The sequence below is a fragment of the Linepithema humile genome, chromosome 3 (assembly GCF_040581485.1).
Source record: "Linepithema humile isolate Giens D197 chromosome 3, Lhum_UNIL_v1.0, whole genome shotgun sequence".
Classification (NCBI taxonomy): domain Eukaryota; kingdom Metazoa; phylum Arthropoda; class Insecta; order Hymenoptera; family Formicidae; genus Linepithema; species Linepithema humile.
The window spans coordinates 5,953,117-5,975,906 of NC_090130.1; the positions used below are offsets into that span (position 1 = coordinate 5,953,117).

The 22,790-nt window shown below is 33.7% G+C and overlaps 3 protein-coding genes across 8 annotated transcripts; 2 read left to right on the forward strand and 1 right to left on the reverse strand.

Annotated features, from left to right (window-relative positions):
• Positions 1–737: 737 nt before the first annotated feature.
• Positions 738–12,769, reverse strand: LOC105676464 (carbohydrate sulfotransferase 11-like). Of its 3 annotated transcripts, XM_012374370.2 has the most exons (7): positions 12,665–12,769; positions 6,104–6,635; positions 5,861–6,007; positions 3,821–4,202; positions 3,360–3,647; positions 2,562–2,797; positions 738–2,478 (listed from the first exon to the last, which is right to left on the reverse strand). In XM_012374370.2, the coding sequence occupies exons 4-7, from the start codon at positions 4,130–4,132 to the stop codon at positions 2,313–2,315; spliced, it is 1,002 nt and encodes a 333-aa protein (XP_012229793.1). In that variant the 5' UTR covers positions 4,133–4,202; positions 5,861–6,007; positions 6,104–6,635; positions 12,665–12,769; the 3' UTR covers positions 738–2,312. The 3 variants fall into 3 exon arrangements, with proteins under 3 accessions (XP_012229793.1, XP_012229796.1, XP_012229795.1); XM_012374373.2 differs by lacking the exons at positions 5,861–6,007; positions 12,665–12,769 and having other exon boundaries at positions 6,104–6,238; XM_012374372.2 differs by lacking the exons at positions 6,104–6,635; positions 12,665–12,769 and having other exon boundaries at positions 3,821–4,245; positions 5,861–5,999.
• On the forward strand, positions 6,516–12,456 carry LOC105676466 (inactive hydroxysteroid dehydrogenase-like protein 1). 3 transcript variants are annotated; one of them, XM_012374374.2, is made up of 7 exons: positions 6,705–6,845; positions 7,316–7,514; positions 7,967–8,186; positions 9,325–9,534; positions 10,576–10,812; positions 11,380–11,723; positions 11,909–12,456. In XM_012374374.2, the coding sequence occupies exons 4-7, from the start codon at positions 9,375–9,377 to the stop codon at positions 12,125–12,127; spliced, it is 960 nt and encodes a 319-aa protein (XP_012229797.1). In that variant the 5' UTR covers positions 6,705–6,845; positions 7,316–7,514; positions 7,967–8,186; positions 9,325–9,374; the 3' UTR covers positions 12,128–12,456. The 3 variants fall into 3 exon arrangements, with proteins under 3 accessions (XP_012229801.1, XP_012229797.1, XP_012229800.1); XM_012374378.2 differs by lacking the exons at positions 6,705–6,845; positions 7,316–7,514 and adding an exon at positions 6,516–6,655; XM_012374377.2 differs by lacking the exon at positions 7,316–7,514 and having other exon boundaries at positions 6,709–6,845.
• Positions 12,770–13,121: 352 nt separating the features above from the next.
• crc (bZIP transcription factor crc) lies at positions 13,122–21,512 on the forward strand. 2 transcript variants are annotated; one of them, XM_012374368.2, is made up of 3 exons: positions 13,122–13,283; positions 14,233–14,550; positions 20,105–21,512. In XM_012374368.2, the coding sequence occupies exons 2-3, from the start codon at positions 14,328–14,330 to the stop codon at positions 20,980–20,982; spliced, it is 1,101 nt and encodes a 366-aa protein (XP_012229791.1). In that variant the 5' UTR covers positions 13,122–13,283; positions 14,233–14,327; the 3' UTR covers positions 20,983–21,512. The 2 variants fall into 2 exon arrangements, with proteins under 2 accessions (XP_012229791.1, XP_012229792.1); XM_012374369.2 differs by lacking the exons at positions 13,122–13,283; positions 14,233–14,550 and adding an exon at positions 16,537–17,563.
• The last annotated feature ends 1,278 nt before the right edge of the window (positions 21,513–22,790 follow it).

Genomic DNA, 22,790 nt, shown 5'->3' on the forward strand with positions numbered 1-22,790 from the left:
TAATTGTAAACTTTATTATGCGAAAAACACTTTGTGCCCTTTTTATCTTCGAAATCACTCGAAATCAAGAATGCGTTCCTCGCCACTTTGCATGCAATCGTAGACTAGATCACACTGCGCAGGAATCCATACGCTGCGACCCCCTGTGATCCCTGTAAGTTCCTCCAGGAACCGCATCACCACCCCCACTCATTCGTTCGCACCTTCCCGCAAGCATCTTCTGCTCCAGGATTGGTAGAAGATGAGATCCCACCATCGGCAAATGTTGCTCAGAGAGCAACAAGTTCCGCTACCTCGAGTTATATTAAGGCATTGTGGATGTTACGCGTAACTTCCTGAGAAAAAAAACGCCGCTCGATCGATCCCAGATAATACGGGGCACGATAAGTATTGACAGGTTCACGATCGTTGCGAAACCGATGTGTGCCGGTCCGGTTATAAACACGGATTGTAAAGATGCACCATGTTACGTCCGAAATTCGTTCGGCCGACCGCCAGAACTGTTGCGCGCGATTAAGCTTTCACTCTTCAGCTGATGTGTGCCAATATAGAAGGCCGTCCATCATTTTCAAGCTCTCGTCTAAATTTAACTCATTTAGCCAAACATCAATCTCGGTTAAGGCGGAATGATAGAGCGTACGAACACCTCCGACCTGAACTCCAGCTGAGTTATATAACAACATCTTCGCGAGAAATATCAGGTACTTTTGTTTCACTAATTTACGAATTACATCATAAATATTTTAATTACAATTTATTATTAAATACATTGTACTATTAACAATGCTACATACATATCGATAGGAGATTGATTAATCGGTAACAACGCAGCTTCCAATTTCTACGCATTTTTTGTATAGAAATAATAGCAAATGCATTCTTGCATGTAATTATTATATAATTACATGCTAATATATCTACATAGGCACACAAATATGGCCGTGTTCGAAGCAAGAATTCTGAACACGTATAACACGATTCGCGAAAATAGAGTTAAAGAAACTTTTACGGATTAAATTGCGATACCGTATAGCAAATACTGTACATACATATAAATAAAAGATATCTTTTATATAAAATAAAATTTTCTTCTGTAAATTTAGATTAATATAAAGATTGCGGCATATAATTTCTACAAAACTTGAAAAAATCAACGGTGATTTCTTGGCACAGCAAAACGAGTTCTTTTATTCGCTTTAATGTTCTTAAATTCTTGGCACGAAACTCCGCTATACATTTAAAATACTATAATTTTAAAAATAAATAGTTCTGACGTAGATCTAAGAGAGTACACGTCTATATGAATTATAATTAACAATTAAAAATCAAAAATAACACAACTGAGCAAATATAACAATAAGTTAAATAAATTCCACATATAATTTTATATAAAAAAAACAAAAATTGTAAAATTAAAGATGTGCATAATTAAATATTCTAATTTATAAAACAATTCATCTTATCTTTAATTTTATTTTATTTAGCTTTCTATATCTTTTGATTGTTTATACTGATAACGCTATCTGAATTGAAATATTAAACGAAGCAAAAAATGCAATCAGAACGAAAAGCGCGGCTCTCAATGCACAAAAAACAATTTATTATCAATGAAAATACAAGACTTGACAAAAAACAAAACCAAGAAACGTTTTGGTCCGACTTCCGAACCTTTCTCGGAGTCGGAGATGTAAACCATATGTTCCCGCATAAGCCATGTGTACGGCTTAGATTTTCGGAAGACTGAGGTCAAGAAATCTTCATTTCCTGCCTTTTCTTTTTGTATTATTATTATTTTTTTATTATTTTTATTTATAAATCCTGCATTCTTATTGACAATACATTATTTTTTGCGCACTGACACCTGGTTCTTATTGCCTTTTTTACTCCGTCAATATTTTTATTGTTATAGAACTTTACTATTCTACTATCTGAATTATTTTATCATGGCTTAATATTGAAAGTATCTTTCAATAAAATATTTCTATCTTGCGTGTTATTCACATAAATGATTAATTAAAAAAAATAGTTATTTTATGATGCGATGCTGTATAATAACGAGGTAGTACGAAGCTTCTGCAAAATAAAATTTCCACTAAGTCGCTCACAGAATTTGTCGTTGAAATCCAAATTTGAAATTTCCTGTGTGTACGTGTATTCGTAAAATGCGATAATAATTATTCATCCTAACGTGCAAACTGTCTTGTTCACTTATACTTATTATGTCGACTTTAAACAAGCAAGAAGTCTCTCAAGCATCAACGATCTGGCCATTATATCACGTACATCTGTTTCTGTTGATACGTACCGGCGATTTAAGCCAAGGAAAATCCCAGCACGTCTTCCAACGAGTAATCAAACAGCCTTAAATCTAGTTTGTACAGATCCACCAGCTTACGAAGCTGCTTGTAACTCAGCGTAGAATAGTACCTATCCAGTTTCCTCGACGTCGGCTCGTAACTTGGCGGCTTAGGAGGAAAGCTGCGCATATAATTATTTGTCAGTGAGATATTTTGCAAAACGGACTCTGTCAAAGTTATTGTTTTATTATGTCGTACACTTACCTCACAGACGTGACGCCTATCCGTTCGAGAATTTCTGTGGCGTCCTCGACCAAACTCTCGTACTTGCTCACAAGATTGTAATTAACTAGACACGGTTGGCATAACTCGTAGATTGGTCTCCAGTGCTCATTCCGAGTTCCATTCTCAGAATCATCGGTAACAAAATCAACAAATTCGCGAAACGTTACGTCATCGCCGTTTTTTAAAGACTTCTCGCTGGCGTTTGGTCTGTACTTCTGTAACAAAAATATTGTATTTAATGCTATTAAACATTGTATTATAATAAGTTATGCATCTTAATTTACATACATAATCTGCTATTAATGGTTAATGTTGTAAAAGTAGAACAGCGTGCAATTAATTACGTAATCGTGCTCCGAGCAAGCAATAATTATATGATGCTTCTGAATTTAATGGAATTATTAGAGATATTTTAGATTTTACAATGTCTAAATAAATAAATATTTATTTTAATTATTTTTATTTATTTTATTTTATTTTATTTTGATTTTTTTATTATTATTATAAATATTTTTTACTCGTCATAATTATTTTTCTTGCTCATTGATATAATGTAATTGAACTCACAGCATATTCCAAAAAAAATATATCGGAACAATCTCACGAATTATTTATTGATTCAGCTTTGCATAAGCTATCACAATATACAGTTATGACGTGTAAGTTAACGTATAAAAATGATGAATATGTAACGTAGAATTGAAATCGATATTCAAAAAATAAAAATTAAATACGTCTAAAAAATAAATAACATAAATTAAATGTGAGGTTGTTTACCTTGACAATTTTTTTGCCAAAACGACTCTGAAAATATTTCGCGCTTTTCTCATGTTTGGTCTCCAATTTGTTTCGATAAGCCGATAAAAGCCTCTCCAAAGGATGTCGCACGACAATCAATTTATCGTACGTCGCCAATTTCTTCTCTATCTCAGGTAGCGTGTAATTGCTTAATCGTTGAAAAGTACCCGGTGAATGAGCTTGATCGGCCGGTATTTCTAGAGGATCATTACCGGGCCATTTTCCGGTCGCAATCATAAGCACGCGCTTCCAATTTGTGCAAGCCACCTAAAAAAAAAAAAATTATTTCGCTTTAGAATGTATAGGAACGCAATTTGTAATATTGTAATAGTTTTGACATGTATAGAACCGGATGTGAAATACCGGATTTTATTACTACTGTAAATTATTATGGTCTACTTTAAGTGATCTTAATAACAAGGCAACATTCAATTTTGCACCTTTGGCACGTAGCAGTAGAGCAATTCATGCGAGTCGTCAACGAGAATATTCCTAAATGATTCTGGATTTAACGCGTCGACCTCGTTACTTTCAAGCTCACAGTTATATTGCAGCCTTTCCTGTCGCTCCACCAAGGCCGATCTGGCCAGCGCATTTGGCCCTGTCCAGGAATAAAAGTATTTGTCCGCTTCAAACGGCTTTTTGCCGGCTTCATTTGCGGAGATTTGCTCGACGTTCGTGTTTGAATCTGCGGTCGTCTCCCATACAAGAACAGCGAACAAAATTATCCTCCAGACTCGACATCCTGTCATCGTTTTCTTTTGTCCGTCGCGGACATTGAACTTCCTTACAAAATATCGCACAGATTGTAAAAATCAGATTCTGCACAGAAAAAAAGCAGTTTGTTTTGCAAAGTTTTTTTCCCCTGAAACATCATTATGTTATAATTACAACCTAAATAATGAATTGGATAAAAATTCAATTAAATTTGGTATCAACCTACTAACATTGCTAACATTTTACTTATTGAGTATATGTTCTTGTACTGGGTTTTAGCTAGACGAATATACGTGTGAATAAACTCTATGAGATAAGATTATGGTTTGTTATGTCGAGAATATGAGATAAAATCGACGGAGATAAAAATGAAACAAACACATTGTGCTTCTATAATCACGAAAAGAAAATTTCAATTATTTATTGCTGTTTGTTGTAAAACAAATTAAATAAAAAAAAATTCCTCATTCCGATTATCGTAATATTTTATCGCAAAATTTCAAAAAGGAACAACAGGCGTGTAAGAATAATATTCTAATCGTTAACACAGTAAACGTAAGTAGGTGGTTGCAGCGATCAATGCGGACACGAAAACCTGGTTTACTTAAGAGAAGAAATGAAATGATTATTAGCGAGAGTCAACGTTTGATGGTGTTTCTAATAACAATCTTTCCAGGTTTTGTAAGCTGTTTTCACGCTGTTGACGATATTACGTTATAAAGCAGCGCAATTATTACACTACCTCGGCAATGTTATATGTATTCTTTTATGAATTACTTGTAGAAGCATTAAATATAAATAGTCTTTTCTTTTTTTTCTATATTCTTGTTTATATTCCTTCGCATGTCTTTTTACTTTAATACAGACAATGAAGAATGAATTGCAATATAATATTCTAGGCCAATGTTACGGTCGTGGCACAAAGAATGCACTTAAGTGCAATCATATTACAATGCAGACAAATTTTTTTTCTTTATGTATTTTCTGAATGAAGCGTATTTGTGGAAGTCATATTACAAAACCGCAAAAATGCCTGAATTCAGAATTGTGAATGAAAATTTTTATCTTTTTTAGATATAAATTTATAAAATTTTTTACAAGAATTTTGATAAAATAAGAAATAGATTTTTCGATAAAAACCGTCAATCAACAGCATCTCCTACTAAAAATAGTATTATATGTATAAAAATTATTATAATATATTTAAATAAACTTTTATTATAATATATTTTAATTAATTAAATAATATTAAATTATCACGTCGATAAACGTGCCACGTTTTTGCAACAAAAAGCAATTTTGCGTAAAATGGCAAAAACGACAAAAAGAAACTGCATAATATCATCCGAATATATCCGCGGCAAGCGTAACTAATCAGCATCTTGCTGAAAAATAAAATGTAATCGCAATGTCTCGTATCCGTGATGCATGCAAAAAACTACGCAGACTGTTATAGAACAAAGTCCATAACGAAGAATAATCAGCGCATTGAATTAAATTGACTGAAGTGCTATAGAAAGTATGACACAAATTGATATCATTTCGCCGTATTTTAATTTATGAAAGTTGCAAAGAATAAGTTTTTTTTTTAAATTTTGTATACATGTATTTCGTAATAAGTATTAAGATATTTTGCAATATATTATGCGCGATTATTTTAATTTCGCACATCTTATACTTGATTTCAATTAATTAGCCACAATAGATTCATAAGCGTGGATAAAAATTTATATTACGAAGAGAGTGACTAGCAAGTTTATTACCATTCAGACAATTCGCTTTCACGATGACACACGCAGTATCCCCGATAACACAGTCAGTTCTGTCGGTTGCGAGGTCACGACTTGTAGTCGACTGTCCGAGAGATTGATCGCGATCGATTCGCAGCCGCGTCTCTTCTACGCATTTCCCTGGCGCATAATTATATATCTTATTTTTCTAGTTATAAAATGTACTTTACAACAGGATCATATACAACATAAAAAAGTTCAGTGTTTGTGACTTACTGCGTAATCCGTCAATCGGGTGGACAGAACAGTCTTCAAAATCAGAGCGACGTACTCCGCGAATATCTCGACTCGCGTGTTCGGAGCGCGCGATCAGAGCGCACCGACGTACTCCAAAATTTCATGAAGATCTTGACCTTCCAAATGTAACAGCACGCTGATAAAAATCGAGGCAGGCGATTTCTTGCGAAGTCCAATAAGTCCCTTCGGATTCCTTCCGAATTCACTTCTTTTTCCGAAACTCCGGACGGAAAGAATGACAGCGGTGAACCGGGTCCGCGCTCGACAACGCATCGGCGAATACCGTGCGCTGTAAGGAGAACACGAGTGGTCAAGCAGCCGATCTAGGTAACAGCCGGTGATCGTCTTGGGTCGCCTGGAAGGCCCTCAGGAACGAAGCGAAGATGTGTCGGTGTCCGAAGTGAAAGACGCTGCGCGCGCCTCTGCTCTTCCGTCCTCGTTCGTTTTTCGATCGCCGCAAATCGGTTCATCTTTCTTCGACTCCTCGGACCATATTCACGGACTTCCCCACCTTCGACCCCATTCATTCGTGTATGTATTAAACCAAAGATCGCATGATGTAAATTACACAATACACAAATACATAATTGATTAGTTCGCGCCAGTGACGGTTTATCCATCTTCGTGAAGAGCTATGAAAAATCGATCATCGACGAATCTTAACTAGCCGTCCGATTGCTCGCATTAAAGCAGTTGCAAAAATTTATTCAAATAAAATAAGGTAAATATTCTAACATCAAACATCATTATAAAATCAAATCGAAATCTATTTATATTATTTCTTTCAATATTTATTCTTACTTATATTTTACGCATTAATCATCACTTATAACTAATTCTTTTTTGATCCCTTTTATACTCTGAATCGTGCTTTCACTTTTGTGTCACACGAGGATCTTACATGAAATGTTTTTCTGTTGTGTGAACGATCTCGTTACATAATGTAATTTTTATTACGTAATTTACACAAAAAATTCTGCATAAATACATTTTTGGCCTTTTTAATGGCAACTGGAATTTTATTTACCTTTATCTATAACATTCGACAAAGATTATAAACATTTTTTAAAACTACCAAGAGTTGTTTTAATGTCGGATTCTTCAATCAACTTCTTTAGCGTAAATGTGGAGGCATTAATAACTTCAAACTTGCAATTGGAAAAGAAGGGTTTTTTGCAAATTATATTTCAGAAATTTGAGAAATTAAAGACGGATAGATACTTGCAGTTTTCAATGTAAGTGAAATTACATATTGTGACGTAATATAGCTAGTCTGAACAGACATTGGTCAGTTTGACAAATGAGTAAATTAAATAGCTGGAAGGCGTAATAGAGGATCAAAAGACACGTTTACGTACCAAGTGAACGCGTAAGCAATGCAAAACTGACTGTAAGTATATGGCATTGGCAGACCCAAATAAGAAAAGAAACTTGTTTTATTGCAGCAGTACATGCGTTGATTGCCCCAACAGCAGCAAATTTTTTTTCTCTTTGTTTTGACATTAAATTTTTAATTTTTTATCTTACTTTATTCTGTTTTCAAATTAAGTTTTGAAAATATTACAATATATGCACGAATACTTATTGTTAAGTAAAACAACATAAAATTTATTATCATAGATCCAGTAGATTAAACAAATATAAAATTAATTAATTAAATGTTGATAAATTGATTCTGATATGATATCACCTCCAAAAACATCTATCGTCAAAAACATCATCCATTTTTGTCCAGTCTACAGAATCTACAATAAATCGTGTATTTTACTTAACAACATTTGACACAACAACAATTGTGATAAATAAAACCACTATTTGATAATCTTGATATTTTATTTGTAGTGCGAGATGTCATACTATTAAAATAATTTGACCTAAATACCAAAAGAAAGAATTGCGTGCAAAACTGCAAGATTCGCGGTAGATAGAGAAAGCGATCCTCGGCTTGGCCTTTTGGACAATCACCTAACCGAGGTCGTTTAGTCTGCCTTCAGCTTTCGTTCTTTAAGTACGAACTCTTGTGTACGAACAGTCAGCATCGAGATCACATACAGACGAAAGAGTGAGTAGCAAAAGAAATAATGCATCCGGTAACATAATTGCGCCACTAACAAAACAATTTACTTTCGTAACACTGTCGAAATTGCATAGTGAGATAATGCACTTTTAAGTGTTGAAATCTCAAGAATGTCATGCATACATTATTTTCTTATGACATCGTGATTACATACATAGTTTGAAGTTTGAAACAATAATATGATAATTTTCATTAATAATAATTAAAATTAATTAAGGTTTAATTGAGCACATCTATATTTCTCTCTACAAACTTAAATTAACTAAAATTTAAGGTAATTGTCTCATAAAATGAATTTCTGACAAATTGATTCAAATTTTCACTATATCTTTATTGAAGTAATATCTAAGTAATCCTGCAATAAAAAAAATTTACTGTTTAGAAACTGAGATAATCTCAATTGTAATTAGTACCTTTAACACGTGTACACCATATTAAGGTTAACGTCATATTTTTAATTTTAATTATTAATTATTAATTTATTAGTTATTACTTTTGAATTATTATTAAACTTCTAATTAATCCTTTTTAGTAATAAATTGTTCGTAAAATAAATTAAATAATATGTAACGCTATATCTTTAAACTTTATTATTTGAGTTTTTTTTTACAATTCAGGAAATTTACGAGATTCAGAGTCAATATGGGTTTTTTAATAAAAAAAAAAGAAAACTTCTTTTTTCTCTAGGAGTAATGTAAGATTATCCTTTATTCGTTAAACGTTTCGATCGTCCTTGCGATCATCTTCAATAACAAATCAAATTTTAAACGTCGAAAAAATTATATATGAGATCAACGATTACAAACATATTCAAAATGTGAGAATTGAAAACATACCTGTCGAAATAAGTTAATTACGTCTAAAATCGAGTGACTATCTTCCACACACCATTTTTTTTTCTTTTAAGAAAAACTTAACTTTTAGATCATACTGTCGTGAGACAACTACCTTAAATAATAATAAATTCAGAATATTACGTATAAATAATAATGTGACAAATAATATATTAATAAAAATAATTAATATTATATTATATATCATTCATTTTAAGCTTAAAAACGATGTTTCAATTTTGTATAATAAAAAAATTAAGAAAATAATTTTTTCCATAATTTTGTTTCAGTATTTATTCTGAAGACAACTAAGAGAAAGCACAAAATATAACGAAGAAAAATGCTTCTCTTAATAGCATTTTGGCTATTAGTCAGCTTAATCGCTTTTTGGCTTCTACTTGAGCCTATTACAAAAATACTGCGCATTCTATGGGAAATTATCATACAGATATATGATAAAAAACCAATTAATTTCCGAACAAAATTCGGCGAATGGGCTGGTAAGTTCAATAAATTATTTTCTTTAAATTTTAAAATATTACTTTCTATTTAAATATTATTTAAACTATTGATAATTTTTAATTTCTATATTTTTAACTTATCTTTTTTTTTATTATTTTTTATATATAATGAAAGTTTTTAAATGTGATGAAAAAAAAGATGTAAAAATAATCTTAGAAAATCTTATCAATATCTTATCAAAAAGATTGCTTGATGGATAAAAGCTAAAATAGATTTAGCGTAGAATTTTTTATTATTTAAAATTTAAAGTAAAAAAGGCCTGAAATGATTAATTAATTAAAATTGGAAATTAATGTGTACCAAAGAATCTAAGCTAATTTCGTCCGTGCGATAATACGTCTATTAAAAAATATTTATAAATATCGAACTTTCACTCCTTTAACACATTGTTAACCGACTATTTTATGCAAAAACGCGCGTCACCGATTATTTTCATAATAGAATAAAAATACGAGTATACTCGTGGCCGATCAATAACGCTTGTGTACAAAAATACGAGTACACTCGTGAGCGGTCAACAATATGTTAACAAGATCTTTTTCAGTATGTTTAAAGTTGAATTAATCCTAAAGAGTGAGGCTCCGAAAATCTCCTTTTTGCACAAACTTTTGGACCAAAGTTCAAGATTGCTTCAGATGAAGAATAAGTTGAACCGAGATTAAAGTTAATCTACATTGGTGAAAATGGGCATTATACGGCATCTCTCTTCTTGTACGGGCATCTCTTTGTCCTTCCCGATAATATCGGATCTATAATAGCTCCAAAATGGTGCGTCATAGCATGAAATTTTTTTTGCAAAAATTGACCTGTTTTTGGAGACCTTTCGAATGCGTCTTCCAAGTTATAATTTTTTGTGTGCAAAAAAGGGACTTTTTAGAATAGGCTTGTTACCTCACTTTTTTTAACATAAGACATTGTTGTACGAACGATTAAAGTACGTTTTTTTTAACTCTTTTTAATTTTTCCAATTTTTTCCAATTATTTATATTCTAAAAGTATTAAAACCATAAATATTTCAGTTGTCACTGGCTCAACTGATGGTATCGGTAAAGCTTATGCTAAAGAATTAGCAATGAAGAACATGAATCTAATTCTAATTAGCAGAAATTTAGAAAAACTTGAGTCCACGAAACAAGAGATATTACTGTTAAATCCCGAAATCAAAGTAGAAATTATAACGGCGGATTTCGCTGAAGGAGAAAAAGCTTTCCTCAAGATTCGTCCTCATTTGAAAGATATACCTGTCGGTATACTAGGTAACAAAATATTTTTATTTATTTATTATTTTAGCCATAATTCTTTGAAGGCTTGAAGTATCTTAAAGCATTTTTTTTATTTTTCCGTACTCCGGATATCTCAATTAGCCATTAGGACATTAGGTAATAGCTATTGCCTAATTGCATCAAAAGTTACTTACAAAGTTGCACAATTAAAAATTAATGATTATACCAAATAAAATTATAAGCCCATAAAACTGTGTAATATGATTCAGAAATAAATTCAATTATCCCATTCATCTTTAAAAAAAATGTCAATTTTTATTAGAATGACATATCCCAGACAGCACACATGTCTAAAATCGGGACATAAGACATCTTAAAGACATCATTAAGACGTCTTTTAGATACCGTGTCTAAAAGGTGTCTTACTGATGTCTTTAAGCCGTTTTATGTCCCGATTTTGGACATACGTGCTGTCTCAGATCTTACTAATCAAAAAAATAAAGTTGCTTTTTCGTTCTTTAAGAACAGAGACAGCTTCTAACATTTCTTTAAACAATTGAATAATTGAATGAATAATGAAATAATCAATTTATGTTTAAGTCAACAATGTAGGCAAAATGTACGAATATCCCATGTATCTCGGAGAGGTGCCCGAGTCGGATCTGTGGGACATTATTATGTTGAACGTGGGTGCGACTACATTAATGACGCGGTTAGTTATCGGAGAGATGCAGAAACGCGGAAAAGGTGCGATTGTTAACGTTTCTTCCGGATCGGAGTTTCAACCGCTGCCGTTAATGACGGTATATGCCGCCACAAAAGCGTACATGAAAAACTTTTCCGCTGCGCTCAGAGCGGAATACTCCAGATTCGGCATTACCATTCAACATCTGTCGCCTCTTTTCGTCAACACCAAAATGAACGCGTATAGCCCCAGACTTCAGGTACAAAGCATATTTCCAATTATCCAATATTAATTTGCTACATATAAATTATTATAAATTTATTATTAATTATTTCTTGTTTCATAACTTTTTCATTAATTCTTTATATATTTCAATGTTTTACGCTTGCATTTTCTTGCAGTTGCTTGTATTCTAATTTATATATTTTTTATCAAAAATTGCAGGTTACAAACATATTTGTGCCTGACGCCACAACTTATGCAAGGAATGCGATAGCCACTCTTGGCAAAATAGACGTCAGCACCGGCTATTGGTCTCATAGTATTCAGAAATTCTTTACTTTAATAGTACCTGTATGGGTCAGAACAAAAGTCGGACAAAATTTGAACGAAAATTTTAGACAAGATTATTTCAAACAAAAGAAAGAACAAAAATTGCAATAATATTACATACAAAATTATATGCTTTTTCAACATTTACAAACATTTTTGTGAAATATTATATATGAAAACTAATGATAATTGATTATTACTGATAGATGATTACTAATTACTAGTTATACTCTGATTATTACTGCACTAATTATTTTTAATGCTGCTTATGAATGTACAATGCTTAATGATGAACGATATACGATGCTTCAATTGATTCATTTATATTGCATTACATCGATCACTCGTTAGATTTGATTGCAAATAGATGAATAAGTTATGTTGTGGAGCTTTTTGTACATGTATTTATTAGTAGAAAATTATAGAATCTTTTTCTTTAACTTTTCTCTCTATATATTATATTCTCTACATTTTATACTAGTCATATTTTAACAATATTGACAGATTAACAACAAATTTGGTTGGATCAAATTTGATTTTTCTTATTAAACATTACTAACATTTTGTTTATTATATATTCCAATATTCTGTCGCCATTAAATTATTCAGAAATACCTCTCATCGTATTCAAAAATATCTATCACTTACCTCCACAAACATCTCATCGCGTCCAAAGTATCAATTATCTATAATTATAGACGATCCATCGCATGCAAGTATTCATTACCGTATCGTTATCTGGCAATAGCACGGTTAAACAAGTGGAACGCGAAAAGGCGTTCATGACATTGAGTGTTGAATAACAAACATGTGACTCTCGAGCGTTATAACCCATTTAAGAACATACCTTAAGTTCAGTTCAAATATAGCTTCTCATTTCATGGATATATCAAATTTTAAATAAAATATTATCCGTTCAGCGTATTAATCAGAATCTTAAGAGAAGAAAGAAAACAATAAGTACGCTAAATTACTCCTAAAATAAGAAAATGGACTATTTACTCGATGCATTAGAATGCTAGTAACAATATTGTTGACCAATCACATCGCGAGGAGTATAGGTCACGAGGAATGGTGGGAAAAATCACGTGATCCCGTCGATCGAAGCTCGGGCTGTTTCGGGGTACGTTCACATTCCTCATCCATGAAGCTTGTAAGGAAGACGTTAAAATTTTTGCCACGTTTCAAAATACGAGCAAGATGAATCTGTAGTTTAACGAAGAGCTTGCACACGCAAGTGTGCCGTCGATCCTTAAGAAATCATGGAGTAAGTAATACTGATTTTCTTGTGAATATTCATATTTCGTGTCGTGTTCGGATTTCTCTTGCGTTGTACGAAGAAAGCCTCTGGCCATCTTGTGAGTCATCGCGTCTAATGACTACGTCAAATCGTTATGTCTTCTTATGTCGCAATCTTTTTCGTTACCCTTTAGTTTATTATGTTCATACATCACATACATATACGTATTCCAGTTGCGTTATCGGTTTCAGACTAGTCGAGAGATCTTGCCAGATGATAGCCTCGTGTTGCGTCATAACGTGAAACGAACTGTTTATGAGTAACTGGTGTTCACTTCGAGTCCAATGGCGTGTTTTAAAAAAATCATTTTCCACAAAGATAAGCGGCGAATAATTGATATACAATGATTTCTAGGACGAAACTTGGCATCTTCTCATTCATGTTATTGTTTACTATTAATCATTAAGATGTAAATTTAATTAGCCTTTTAATCCAAATTGATTAAATTGAGAATAATGAATGAAAAGAAACTGAGCTAAAAATCTATGTTCTCTTTAAAAACAAAATTAACGAACTAAAAGTGGAAAAGTAGAAATATTTTTTTTTTATTTTATATATAATTAATATTGTAAGCGCTTATAATGTTCAACAAAATTTTATTCAAAAATAATAACAAAAAGAAAAAGTAGAACACGAAATTGATAACGGTTACAAGAAATATTTAATAAAAATCTGATTAATGTCTCTCAAAATGATTGGTCTGATCTCACTCGATCTTCCTCGCACTTATCAGTCCTCTTTTATTCACTTCACTAGCTCTTCTTCCAAAACTTCTAATCGCTTTGAGATCTTTTGCAAGACTGTCTTTCGGTTCTCGAAAATCGATAGTGTCATCCTCTTTAATGTATTGATATCAATATCAGCAGTGACAGTTATTATGTTAGGTACTTACAATGTCAAATTTCTTATTTTTCAGGGCCAATATGGCGCTCATCACGAGCTACGTCGCTAATCCGACACAAATTTCTTTTCATCATTCTTTAATACCCTTCGGTTTGATTCGCATTGAAAATGTCGAGTCAAGATCAGGAGATGTGGTTATGGAAGTACGAGCCGGTGTCTCCCAGTGGGACACCGCCGCTAGAGATTGATAATGATTGGCTTTTATTCGATGACAAGTCTACAGAACTTTCTAAAAATGCTGCGGAGCCTGTTATGTATGATGATCATCACCCCTCCCGTGCCCAAGTAGCTAAAAAACTCTTAGAAGAATTGGACGAATGGATCAAAGAAGGTAATTGTTTTATCTTTAATTTCTGTGATTTGTTAGTCAATATTTAACAGATTAATGATAATATCCAATAATATTTTATGTTCTTTCTAACAAGAAACTGAATAATAATAATGGCATGTTAAATCTTGGTCTTAAGTATCTTCAAATACAGTATAAATATCTTGTTATTAGAACATGATTAACACACATGAAAGAATGAATATTCAAAAGTTGTATGAGTAGTCTTATCTTCTTAAGTTCTTACATAATAACAAGACAAGTCAATAATGAGCTATATAAGGAAATAGAACCTGTAATTTTATATATATTTATTATACAATAATAATTAGAAAATTAAATAGAGATTATTATTAATCTATGATTAATATTTACAAATTAACTCTTCTCTACTTTTCTTTCAGTTTCTTTAAAAATTAAGAACTTTATCAATTTTAAGAGTTAACGTAATACAAGAATACTTATCTGGAAATACAGCTTTTAAAACTTTGGATTATCTAGATTTTTACATGACATGCATAACATGATTTTCTGATGCAAATTTATATCTGGCATAATTATTGACGTGACTCAAATTTTTATACTGGATTCTATATCATTATTGCGTTAAATTTTAATAACAAATGCTTTGACAAATTTGGAGTTTATTTTTTATAAGCAAAAATTTCGAAAAAAACATTGTAATTTTTTTAATTTTTATTCTTAAATAATTCCACAATTAAAAGTTGAATTAAACTCGTAAAATTGCAAGTAAAAATCACTCAAATTTAAACTTACAAATTGATCAAAGAATCTGTTATTAAAACCTATCATATCGGAAATGGGATAAACAGCGCGATAAAAATACTTCAGTTCGTTGCTCTGGAAAATTCCATTAAATGTGCTAGTCGGACTTGAAACAGTATTAATAGCCAGACAAATTCTTGACAAAATTTATTTTTTTGCTCTTATTATCACATACAAACATTGATACAGATATTTCTCATACTATGAAAAATGTCTGCAGTAACGAGCGTTAATTGTCTTATCGAAGCTATTAATTAACGGGAAAATTCACAAATTTTACACTACAATATTAATTGTCAAAAACTTACATCTATCATAACGCCTCTAACAAGTTAAATACTAGTGTTAGAAATTACCTCTACAATAGGTAATCGTTTATTAACTTTACTGTATAATCACATGCAATAATACAAGAATGCAATTATTGAATGTGAAATAGTCGCGCTCGGAATTGCAGCAAAAACTCGCACCTAGAGTTAAATCGCGAATCCTCGTGTTCATAATTACATGCCAGACAATTCACATATTATCGTATCTGAGCAGTAAGAAATCTCAATCGCATTCTCGACAGTGTATTAAACGCATGTTGTTATAAATACAATTCAGCAGAGACGGCCGCGTCGTCGTAAATCAACGATATGATATCTCGATGAAGGAGGAGCGCGTTACAAAAAGTTGCCGTATGCTACCGAGAGGAGACTTCGCAATCTCCACACGCGCGTAAATATAATCGAGAGCGAGTTGCGGCTAAGGACACGACAAGACGCACGTGAATGCGCATTAACTTAAGAATCGCCTACTTTTCGCATTTTTCCGCGCTGCGCGCAAAAAAATGTGAGAACTGGTATTTTCGTTCGATTTCGTACTCCCCTATCACTTTCATTCTTTCTCGCCAGTATCACTCGGTACACACTTGGTCTCTCTTTCTTCCTCTCTCTCCTTGCGTCGCTCCCCCGCGTTCCTCCACTTTTTTTTTCTACAAAAAAGAGTGGGACAAACTGGTTAACCTCTACGCAAATGGCTTCAACTTTGCGGCCGATAGAGGGGTGACGACGGTGTTAACAGCGAGATTGAGAAGAGGGAGTAGTGGCGACGGAGGGGAAAGTCCAAAGATAAGCAGGAGTGGTTCCGCGGTAGTATGCAGGCCAGTAAAGAACGATTTGTACGATCGCCGTTCGCGGAGCAGTCGCGCTACATCAGTATCTAATTGTTCGCCCGTCCACAGGGTTCTCAATATCTCTCTTGTCAGTGTCTGTGACTGCGTCGACCGTATCTTCCCCTGCCTCGTGATACTTGGATATCTCGCCTGTCACACGGTGCCTGTTTACACGAAAATTGCATTTTTCTCATCGCCGTGGAGTCACCGCGATTCCTCTCTACGAGCGAAGTCGTCCCGCAAGTCCGTTTCACGAGGAGGAGGCACGCAACTTCCTCATGCTCTTTGTGTTTGCTCCTTTCTGAAGAGAGTGTAAAACGGCACGCGCGCGACAGGTGATTCCCGCGAAACTGCGACGAACCTCGTACCGTTCGTCAGCGGAAGCACGTGTTGTGTCGGAGGCCTTACGTCGTGTTTGGGAAAATTCAAGTTCGGGATCCCGGTGCTCGCACGGCTCATCGTGACTCGTCCATCGATACAGAGACAATAGAATCCCGCGCGAGTTTAAGGACAGTGCCGGTTATCTTCGTCCTGAAGAGACGGGTAACGAGCTATCGCGAAACATCTGCGGAATAGCGAAGACCGATCGACCGCCCTTCCCCACTCCCCCCCTTGTGCCGATTCGGCGGAGCGCGTGAGCGATCTTGCATGGGCATCGGTGCGCCCTGACGAAAACGGAGACGCATCGCCGGTAATCTTACGAGACTGGCATCTCTAAAGTCGATCCACGAAAACGACCCGGCATCTCGATGGTGGAGTGTACTAATGTTGTATAATAGCATGCAGTTCGCATATCGTTACACGTGGAATCGAGAGATCATCGTCAACTCCCAGAAGCTCGTGAAAAGACGCTGAGTATCGGAAAATATCCAGGGCAATCACACGTGGAAGAATTACGCGTTCTTCTTCGTCGTCATACGGATTGTGGCGCGCTACGTCGGCGCTACCGAAGGAACGATCATATTGGAATCATCGGCCTTTCCCAAACAGCTACATTAAACACACACTCAGCCTCCCACCTCCCATTCCTCTAACAAGGAAAACACCAAGCGATGGCTGCCCTATGCTACAGCGGTAGGTTTCCCTCCCCCCCTTTCTCTTTCACACACCCTCCTGCCCGCCCCACTTCGATGTTTTGCTAGTTCTGCTCCAAGTCCGATGAATAATGCAAAATTTGCCCAATCGCCGCAGAGAGAGAGCAAATATGTTATCTGGTTATGTTATAAATACAAGCATAATGATTAATTTTATTTTACGATTGTTATGCAGCTTATTACACATGGTGCATTGTTTGCGTTTTTTAAAAGAACGTAACGTCAAAAATTTGTCGATTTCTTTTTTCGCAGAAAATTCCATCTTATGAAGATGGCTCTATACATTTGCAATGCTTCGATTCTGCTCATTTTTCTAAATAATCTTTTTCTTTTGTTTAAAAGTTTTTTTTTTTATAAAATTATGCGCGAGTGAACGATTTATTTGTCGTAATTATGCAACCAGATGGAATGTTTGTGTTCCCCTTACATTGGGCAGATTTCACACTCGAGGTGTATACTATCTGAAAAAATCTACAATTTGCAGAGTATTGAAATTGTTCGAGGCTTTCAACTTCGTTTTGCGAGCACATGGAAATCGAATCAGTCGAGTCGGCAATTAGGCCTCCTTCAATTTGTAGACATTTATCTTTAAAAGTACCGTATATGTATTCTTAATATACAAACTTTCTTTCATTATATTTCTTAGAAACAAAAGAATGAAAAGTTTTATGCAATACAAAATATTTATTTTGTGAAAGTTTTTCGCTGTTTTCAATATCTTTCAAATCTAATTACGAAATGGTTTTCAACTTTTTCTCATGTGAGTTCAAAAGAAATTAGCGTATAAATATCTCAAAATATTGTGATACTGCTTAGAAATTTGAATAAAATGTTTTTAAAAATGTGTGATTTTTTCAGGGAAAGTTTGAGTAAACACCTTGACACTATTCTTGCGTAAGCTACTAAGCTACTTCCCGTTAGGTCGACGACAGATAAAACTCGCAGGCTACTAGCGTTTAAAGTGAAAAATAAAACGCCGAATCACATGCTCGATAAATAAACACATATACACACACACACACACAGAGAGTCGTTCGTATATACATGAGAATATACACGCAGCAATTTGTTTCCTCTTTGATCCGCAAGTATACTTACGTTAGGTCTTATTTAAAAATTAATAGTCTTATGCATTGGTTTCGTTCGCTATTTGTTCGTGTTTTAGCATATTGTTGAATCGATTAACTCGTTTGTTATAAAACATTACAAGACATATTAGAAATTATGACGTAAGAATACTACAAAATAAGTTTGAATTGCTTTGAGATATGGTAGTCAATTCAATGCTCTTTTTATTTTTATAATAAATTCGTACAAAAAAATTACGATATATACACGTGTATATTTTATCGAATTTATATGTTAATTCCGATGTCCAAAGCTTATTGTTACTCCATTTTTCGAATCTCTATTCTCTTGAAAGTTCTTTGTGTGCCTTTGTGAGACTTCCGAATACAGAAATGTTCTTATCTAACCTTTTGCCCTCTGTATTTAAATGAAGATAACATCCAATAACCACTGGTCAGTTTCATAAGAAAATAGGTCACGGCTGTCGTAGAGCATACGAAAATTATAATATTATTAAAGAATGCATTTTAGGTATTTAGCTATATCTCTTAGCGTTTTCAGAGCGCTTTGAATTCAAGTTGAACAAGGCCACATCAATCGTTAATATTAAAAAAAATTTTTTTTTTTTTTCTTTTTTTTCAAACACATTGCTTTGCATGCGGAATATCAAATCACCGCAATATCCAAGAAGTTGATCGTATTATAAGAAATTGCAAATGAGAGACTTGTTTTCCTAGTTAAATCAGTAAACGTCCATGAAATTGTGTATATATCAATGTGCCACACCTACTTATTGTATAACGCGCAACGTGTCAACAAGTACTGTTAACTACTATAGGTGATTTTAATTTTAAGATCAACAAGATCCATATTATACATCAAAATATTATTGCAAAATATGCGTTTTTTTTTTATCTTCTTTGTTAGAACAACATTGTTACATGGACACAAGTACTACTACCGAAAGAATAAGAAAAAAATTTTCTGAAAAAATATATATCGTGTTCCGGTCTGCTATTGTCTCTATATAAAAGATGGATAATATAATTTCTTGAATATCATGTCGTAAACAATGTAACGTTATAGGAAATACGTCATTGTCGAGAGATCGATCACCCCTGATTCTGCATATATTCACCATTCATGCCACTTTTTTAGAAACATGCGAATTGCGTCTTATGCTATCTATAACAAAAGCGCGTACCAAGAAATGCATGTGAATCATTTACAAACGAATACATTACAAGAAGTTGTCTGCGTGCCTAGCGCGCGCAAACTGATACGCAGATGTCAATTAGAAACAAGACGAGCGTATTTCAATCTATGGCGCCGGCCGCGCGACCCTATACAAAGAAGTCGCACAATATTATTTACGTAGATTGAAAACCCGTAAGACAAACGCGCGCAAATGCCGTGCCGTTCTAATCAAATCTATTATCCGTTTTGCTTGCAGAACCCTTCTCAGATTGGCTTGAAGAGAAGATCGAGCTGCCTATATTCGATCAAATATCCGTTTCTGAGAACGGCCAAAATAAACCACCGCAGCCGCCGCCGATCGTCTATCCGACTATCGTGAAAGTGCAGCAACAGCAGCAAGATGACACGCAAACTCTTTTACAAGAATTTGAAACTGTCTTGGGAGATGTCGAAGCTTGCCATCAGATCATTCCGCCAACCAGCTCCACGCTCACTCCTCCGCAATCACCCCCTCATAAAGCAATCAATGTTGACACGCAGCTGTTGGTCACCCTACAGCCCGTTCAACCTCTGTACACCGCCGGTCAACCCATTTACAATATGGTCGTTCCAGCGGAAGAATCGCTGTACGCAAGCGATTCGCCGCGCCAATGGAACCCCGAGAATATATCGCTAAGTCCGCTCGGCGGGGATGTTGCGAATGACTTAGCGGTAGTGGATGAATATGTTCGCTCACACGCTGAGGACATACCGTCACCGTCGAGTCCGTGCACCAGCTCCGGCGGCAGTTGCATCTCGAATGAAGATTCCGCCGATGATCCCGATTGGAGTTTTGAGTCTGAGAGACAAAGTTTGAAACATTCAGTTTATGATTCATCGAAGAACCGTCACAAACCTTATTCTCGACCATCTGTCGAGGACAAGAAAGTACGAAAAAAGGAACAGAATAAGAACGCGGCTACGCGTTACCGTCAGAAGAAGAAGCAAGAAATTAAGGAGATAGAAGGCGAGGAGCGCGAGCTTACCGAGCATAACGAAAAGTTGAAAACTCAACTGGAGGAAGTGCAGCGCGAGATAGGATATCTGAAAGGATTGATGAGAGAGCTGTTCAAGGCTAAGGGTCTTCTTAAGTAATCCATTCATCCGGAAATCTCTACTATATCGTCAATATCGTTGTCCGTTTTTTATTTTATCTAGATATTAGATCTACTAATTTTAGTTTTAGAATTTTCTTTTGGCACTAACTATTTTACAATCCTACTACTATTTACAATCATTTACTATTGTATCACACATCATTTGTTCGCGTTTTTCTTATTTCTTAACAAATATTTTTTAATGTGTATTTTATATATAACTTACCCGCAGCTTTTTAGAAAGATTATAGACTTGTTAAAGTAAAATATATACCATCTCCTAATCTACTAATGATTCGTCATCGACATCAGCAAGCGTAATACATTAGATAATGCGTGTGAATTGTCGAGTATGCAGGTTAGTGAAGTTCTAAAATCTGCTTGCTCGTGCACATTCCACCAGATATCTAACGTATTCTTTGGATGCGAATTTTTTCATTCCGATTAACTTTTATTCTTAATTGCATAATACTTTCGTACAACAAATTATGTAGCAAGTAATAAATGGGTTCTATAAAAAAAAGCAAAGATTATTTCCTCGTTAAATCATAACTACAGATTAATTGTTTTTTAAACAAAATTTGAAAATTAATTTCTATATGGATATGTTGTTAACACATTAACATATTATCTCTACATAAAAATATCGGAAAACGTTTGCATTAGTTCTATTGCTAACTGATAAATGATGAATGTTGATATACCTTTAACTATATTCAATGAAATGTAAATATATTTGGCAAAAATCTTTGAAATGAATATCACAAGAAGCCGTATGATATGACAATTAAGAACGGCACGTGCTTCTTATCAGGTACATTTTGACATATTACAAATCTACAAAAATAAAAATACTAATGAAGCTGTTAATCATATTAATTTTAACACATCAGTATCTTTATTATTGTAAAGTTGTTAACTAAAAATCGTAGTTAAATAATTTATACATGAATTTTTTAAATCTAAAGTATCCTGTGAGACAAATTTCTTGAGGATCAATAATTGACCATGTTTAAAAAAACAATTGTACGTGATATGTGTCGATAAATCGATCTAATATTACAAAAATATAATTCGATAAAAGATGATATAAATTATAATTGATGTGAATTTTCGGCTCTATGAATTTTGACATTTATAACTGCAGTTGCTTGTGCGATTCGGCTAAATATTATATAGTAAGAATTTCTTTCTATAAATACCAATGATAATAAATCAATAAAAGTTATTAGAATGTTTATATTGTTTGAAAAATGTTAATTATAATATTAATTAGGCATTATAAACACTCTGGCAACTCACATTATAAAAAGAGGTTATGTTTTTGCTTCAATATATTCAACAATTGTCCAGATGATAATTCGAGAAACAGCTGTTTGTTCGGTAAGCAGTTAAACAGTTGCACAACTGTTGAAATTGAAATCTATATTTGCATTGGACTTTAATGAAGCAAAAATCTAATTGTATATATAGTAGTCTAAAGTCACATCGATTAGCACTTTTCTTTTTTACTTTTGAAGATATTGTAGCCAGCTTACTGAGATTTACTATCGGTTTTTACAATTTTATTTCTTATTATGGGTTATTACAATTTCATTTCTTGTTATTGTAATATTTCTAACTTTTTATCTTCTCTGATATATATTCTCTCATGCAAAAATGAAAGAGCGAAACACGGGAACAACGAAAAGATTTCCTATCAATAAATACAATAGAGCTGATTTGTATATTTACTGTACTTTTTACGTATAATAATTTTATCTAAAGATCTTTGACTCCTGTTGTAACGTTTCGACATTTTTTTTA